At 54.0% G+C, this 6,513-nt stretch overlaps 1 protein-coding gene across 1 annotated transcript in view; it reads right to left on the reverse strand.

Moving 5' to 3' along the window:
* Positions 1–1,071: 1,071 nt before the first annotated feature.
* The window catches only part of NMUR1 (neuromedin U receptor 1), a 13,655-nt gene continuing 8,213 nt past the window's right edge, over positions 1,072–6,513 (reverse strand). Inside the window, exon 3 of the mRNA XM_055079487.1 lies at positions 1,072–5,654. Coding sequence (XP_054935462.1) covers positions 5,245–5,654 — 410 coding nt within the window. The 3' untranslated portion in view covers positions 1,072–5,244. The remainder of the gene's footprint in view (positions 5,655–6,513) is intronic.

The raw sequence follows: 6,513 nt of genomic DNA on the forward strand, positions 1-6,513 counted from the left end.
AGCTTCAATTTTTTTTTTGCAAGACTTATGGTTGGTTTTGTGTACTTGTTACATCCTTCTAGGAGGCACTTAATGTCTGGTTAAGTCACCACTTTTAGTGATGTTAAAATTGATCTCACAGTTTGGGTATTGTCAGCTTCGTCCATCCATCGTAACCATGGACATTGTACCAGACGGTTCAAGGCAGTTCTCTCATAAAGCAAATGATTGAAAACAATCTATTATTCATTAATGAGGGGAGGGTATATGTGTGGGAGATGACAGGGATCAAATTGCCAAAATGTTAATAGTGGTTAATTTAGGTGTTGGGAATAAAAGTCGTTATTTGTGTACTTCTTTTTTTTTTTTTTTTTTTTTTTTCAAATTTACTACAATGGAAACACATCCTGCCTGTGCATGAAGGCCAGACAGACAGGATGAAGACTGGTGGGAAGGTTCCAAGTCCAAATTCCAGGAAGAGAAACCAGGGAAGTCCCGAGAATGAGAGCAAAGAGCTTGGACCGCAGTCTGCTCTGCTGTTGTTTTTGCCTGTCCAGTGTCCATTCCTCCAACTGACGGCCCTTGTTTCCTTTAGGGTTCTCCTCCCCTGGATTCAGTTTTGGTGGAACTGTCGTCATAGCTGCTCCACGCTTCCCTGGCCAAAGCTCAGAGGCCAGTCCAACCCCTTCTCCCACGACTTTGAGCAGCATGGCCTCCTCCTGGAAACCTTCCCTCCACTGGGGCAGCTCCCTCTCTTCTGTGCCCCCAGACTTGCAGCTGTCAGAACACTTGTGTACCCGCCCGCCCAGCCTTGTACAGTCCCTGGCATGTGGTACTCAGCGCATGTTAGCCGAATGAATGATGACCACACTGCTTAGAGCTGATGAAGTTCCTTGAATATTAGATTAAAAGACCCCAGGTACTCTTGTAGATGTTCCAGAGAATGTGGCAGCAGCTTCCAGGCCCTCCAGCCTAGCTCTAGCCTGTGGCCACCTCTCCTGAGCCAGGGTGGCACTCTTACCCAGCCAGGCACGGCCTTCCCTGAATCCCACTGTCCCTCACCTGGGCCGTGGCCTCTATTCCTAAACAGCCCCCCAGTTGTCCTGCCCTGCCTTGTGCAGAAGCTTGAGAGAAGGTGAAGTTGGGGTGTTGCATTTAAAGAGGCCACGCAAAGGGACATTTACCTCAGTAACTACCATCCTCAAATTAAACCTCGTAGACCGAGGAACCTGGCCACTGTTTGGAAGGGTGCAGCGGTCAGTGTTGGCCTCTGCGTCTCTCATTTGTGTGCAGGCAGGTTGCTCATCCTTTGTTCAGAAATGTCCGTACCTTTCAGTCCAGTCTGACTTTGGCCTAAGGCCAGTCTGAGTTTTGAGTCAGGATTTGAACCCAGGCAGCCTGACTAGAGTCCCTGCTCACCACCTTCCTACCCTACTGCTTTGTCAGAAGCAGCATACTAAAGTTCCTGTGCTGAAGAGGATTAGACTGTTAGAAAAATGTAAATGTGTTTCTAGGATCAAATTCCTTAAGTCTGTCCTCATGGTTCTTGCCTCTTAAAAAAAGTTTTAAAAACAGAGTGAGAGAGGAGAATGATTAAGTATTACAGACTGTAGTTTGGGGTTTCAAAACAATGATAATATCTGCTCATCTTAGAAATGTGTAAAGACAACCACTAGTAGAACAAACAGAACGTGTAACCTTCACAGCAGTGGTAAATGGATCTGTTAAGGTTCTTGGTTGCAGACAGCAGCAAACAACTCTGGCCAACTTAAGCAAAAAAGGAATTTATTGAAAGGCTCTTAGTAGCTCAGAACAACAAGAAGGTTGAAAACCCAGCAGAACAAATGGTCAGAAGCCAAGGCAGGCTGGGCAGCAGGAGCCCCGGGAGCAGCCTGGATGGGGTGCCGCTGTTAGCACTGCTGCCCTGGACATGTCTACCCCTGTTGTCATGGGTCTTAGTATCACTCCCGGTGGAAGTCCCAGGTCAGATCATCCAGCTGCCTGAGTGCAAGTCCTGGGTCACACAGTGATGTCAGTGATGCAGTGTCCAGAACCCTTTCAGCTTCTGTAGTAGGAGCCTGGGCTGGGTCTCACACCAAGAGTCACACACACAGGGATTCCCCTCCATGGGAAGGGAGTGCAAATACGAGGAAGCCCTCCAAAAAGGCAGCTCCTCTCTACAGGGAAGACATGGAACAAAGAAGACTTGGTGGACCCACTAGAAGACAAGGATGGGGAAGAGGGAGACGCCAAGAAGTGGACAAAATGAGAAGGGCTCCCAGGTGTCAGGACTGATTTGGAAACGCCATCTGACTGCATAAGAATAGATGTGCAGTGCTGCACGCTTTATATTTCCTGAGCAGGTACTTCACAGAAGGAAGGCTGGGCAAACGCAGCTTTGTTTGTTGATGAGCCTCGTCTTGGCGAGTTCCCAAAGAAAATCAGCCTTCTTCCTGAGAAGGAAAGGGTGATCCCAGTATGTTCACCTTGGCCCTCAGAAATACTGGCAGAGAGGGTTGTGTGTGATGGACCATGGGATCTAGGACCCGTCAGAAAGGCCGTGAAGATGAGAGGACGCTGATGGATGGGGAGAAAGCAGAGTGGTCGAGAACTGGGAAGGTTAGATGAGGTTAAAGGATAAATGTGTCACTTAGAGGGCAGCAGAGCGGGAAGGAGGCAACCACGGCCAAGAGCTCACACTTCCAGAGACGGAAAAGCGCCCGGAGGTCCTGGGAGTCAGGATGTTACCGAGGGGCCAAAAGGCCACGGTGGATGAGAGTCTCCAGAGCTGCAGGGAAGATCAGGAGCTGATATCAGGGCAGCAGTGGGCCGTCCACGGGGACTTCAGCACCACCCAGGACAACGGCAGGAGTGGAGTAGATGGGAAGCAGAGTGGGCCCAAACTCTCGAACGGGGGAGGGGGAGGGATCTGTGTGACTGCAGCCAGAGCCAGGGCAGGAGGTGACTCGAGTCCCAGATGCGCCAGGACTCCTGTCCTGGGAGTAGCACCGGGCACTCGGGAACGCTGCTGCCCCCCTGACCACTGCAGAAGAGCAAGCTGCAGGGTATGCTGCTTCCAGGAGAGAGTGGGATCTTGCTGGCTGGCCTTTCCACCTCCATCCTTTTTTCTCCAGGGCTGAGCCCACAGCTGCTGCTTCCACTTTGCATGGTAACCAGTGACTCATGACAAGTGGAACCTATCCACTGACATGCCGTGGAGACACCTGAGAGACATCAAATTTACAGAGCCCAGGCCTTCTGATAACTCACATCCCCGCCTTCCCCGACCTGCCCAGTGCTTCTCTGCCCATAGTAGTCCCTTCATAAATACTGACCAGAGCCTCAGGAGCATGTCATCTCTGTCACTTAAGAGAGGCCCCCGGGAGTCCAGTTTGTCTTTGGGAACAACGGCAGGCTCCAGCCTGAAGTCTGGCCTCAGCTGCTTCCCCCGACGACACGCCAAGGCCGCCTGGGAGCTCATTTCAGGGGTGACGTTGGGCACTCGTAGCTCTGCACAGCCTCCTTTCACGAGCTCCTTTCTCAAATCCCCCCATCCTGTCTTATATGTGGTGGTTACCCCTGGAAAGTCAAGCTATGGGTGGCTTTTTAATTTTTTCTTTTCCTTTAGACTTAATCCTTTCTTTAAAAAAAACTGTAGTAAAATACATACAAAATTTAAATCTTAACCATTTAGATGTACAATTCAATATTGTTCAAGCATATTCACATTGTTTTGCCACCAAGCTCCAGAACTTTTTCATCTTAAAAAACTGAAACTCTGTACCCATTAAACAACTCTCTATTTCCCCCTCCCCCCATCCCCTAGCAAGGGTGGGTTTTAATTATCTTAAATTGTTTTCATTTTTGCTCATTTGTACTTTTCTAATTTTTCTAAAATGAGCATTTATTATTTTTACAACTGAATTTCAAAAACTCCAGGACATTTTTGTGCAATCTTCTCCACTTTGCAGTCAGGGGACCTGGGGCCTGAGCTGTGGAGAGTCTGCAGGGAGGACCTGTAGCACCCTGGGCGCCCTGCAAGCTCCCCGCAAAGGGAGAGCTGCTGCAGTCCGCTCTTAGGAGGAGGACAGGTCAGGGACTGCAGCAGGACAAGTTCTGGCCATTAACTGGGTCCTGACTGAGCACCCAGTTACCCACAGGGATTCGGGATGGAGCTTCGTTTCAGGACTCACGTGTCTCTCTTCTCACCTCACTGAGCCCCAGGCAGTTCTCACGGAGTCACTCGTTGCCCTTGGTTGGCCCATGTCTCTTGCCCCTCGAGATTCTCTGGCCAGTCAGGCCCAATGCTCTGCTCATCGCAGGCCCCCAAGCCAGCCTGTGAGGAGGTGAAGACGGAGGCAGGCAGGGGCCTCTGCTCACACACAGTCCCTCGGTCGGCGCCAAGCCTCACTTGCTCTAGGACAGGCAAAAGAATGTTCCCTAAGTGGCTCTCGAGGGGGTGGGGTGGGGGGCTTGTAGAGGTCAGGGAGGGAGTAAGGGTTGGGGGTTCGTGAGGATGTAAAGAGTAATTTCCGCCTTGCTAATCTGAGGGTATCTGTTTTGTTACAAGCAGGGACTTAGGCACGCACACAGAAAACCACAGCTAAAGTGCCAAAGCGCGACACTCCAGAATGTCACGGCCCCTTTCATTTTGCAAACAGGGCCCGAGGCTTGTAAGGCGAGGCAGTTTGCTTGATGCCTGTAAGGCGAGGCAGTTTGCTTGATGCCGGGGCAAGGTGGTGGTGGCTCCGCTGAGAACGGAGCCAGGTCTCCTGGATCCCTGACACACCTGCCGCCTAGTGGCTCCACCAGGTGGAGCTCCCAGAGCAAAACAAGCCGACTGGGGGCCAGGGAGGGGTCCGGTCAGAATCCCAGTTGCAGGCCAAGAGCTAGAGAGGGACAGAATGGGCCAGAACTTGCAGAAGCTCGGCAAGAAATGGGAAGGAAAGGCAGGGCGCCACGGAAACACTTCAGAAACGGGCTGGGGGTGGGGGGGGGGTCCCCAGATGGAGTCTTGCCGTGCACGGTTATCCGACCACGATGTTCCCCTTCCAGGGGAAGGGCTGGAACCGGGGACCTGAGAGTCTGGAGGACAGACAGCAACCTTATAGTCCTTCCGACCCATGGGTGGGGCAGGATCACTGAGGTCCTGGTCAGGGTTTCTAGGCTAAAGTGGGGACGGGGCACGAAGGGGGACAGGCCACGAAGACACGCGGCAGAGGAGGCGGGTGTGGCCCCCAAAGCTGGGCGTGGCCCTCTGGCCCCTCAGGGTGAAGCTGCCTGAGGCTCCTCTCGGGAGGGCTCCGTCTCCTGCCGCCCCTCTGGGCCACCGTTCTCAGCCAGGGGCTGGGCCCTGCTGCCGGGGGAGCCCGTGTCACACAGGGTGCTGCCCGTGGTCACCCTGCTGAGGCTGTGGGAGCTGCGGTGGGGTCCGTGGCGGCGGCACCGGGTCCCGAGGCACAGGGCCTCCCGGAAGGTGTCCCGGAAGCGGCTGGACATGAGGCTGTAGAGCACAGGGTTGGCGGCCGAGCTGAAGTAGAAGAAGACGCCGGAGACGACGTGCACGTACTGGAAGGCCAGGTGCAGGCCCTCGGTCCAGCGGGACACGAGGCTCCACATGAGGCGGTCGATGTGGAACGGGGCCCAGCAGATCCCAAACACCACGACCAGGGCAACTGTGGACAGAAAGGGAGCCCGCTCTTCCTCTCCTCTCCCACCGGCCTCCCACACCCACTGTCCATCTGGAGGTTTCTGGAAGTTTGCCTCTCCCGGCCGCACCCCTATAGGAGGGGCTGCTCTCGCCACTGTCACCGACTGGGCAGTGGGCGTGCGCCCTGGACCAGGTGTGGACGCCCGGGCCAAGCTGGCCTGGTCCGATTCTCTCACCGTGGAACTGGAACTAAGTGACAGCTGTGGCTGCTGAGCCCCAGCGTGACACAGTGCGGCTAGGGCCCACTCTGGGTGCCTCTCAGGGGCCATGCCTGCTTATGCATGAGCAGAGAGGAACCGGAGAATGAGGCCCGTGGTCAGACAGCAGTAGCCAGGGAGTTACAGGGAAAGCGAGACACACACCCCCCCACGCACTTGCCTGTCTGGGCCCTAGAAGGCTTCCCAGCGCCAGCCCCCAGCTCTCCTGGGTGCCCCTGAATATCCTGCCCCGCATTACCTCCCCGTTCCTCGACAGCCCCACCCCAAGCCCCGGTAAAAGGCAGGACAGGCCGGCCAATCCTTCACTCTTCTCCGGAGTCTGCCTCCAGCCCTGGTTTCACCCTACCCTTCCTGGGTCTTTGCTATCAGGTCTGCGTTGTTTTGTTTTTGTTTTTGTTTTTGTTTTTTTTATTTATTTTTATTTTATTTATTTATTTTTGGCTGCATCGGGTCTTCATTGCTGCGCGTGGGCTTTCTCTAGTTGAGGCGAGTGGGGGCTGCTCTTTGTTGCGGTGCGCGGGCTTCTCATTGCGGTGGCTTCTCTTGTTGCGGAGCACGGGCTCTAGGCGCGCGGGCTTCAGTAGTTGTGGCTCGCGGGCTCCAGAG

The sequence above is a fragment of the Physeter macrocephalus genome, chromosome 2, assembly GCF_002837175.3.
Source record: "Physeter macrocephalus isolate SW-GA chromosome 2, ASM283717v5, whole genome shotgun sequence".
Lineage (NCBI taxonomy): Eukaryota > Metazoa > Chordata > Mammalia > Artiodactyla > Physeteridae > Physeter > Physeter macrocephalus.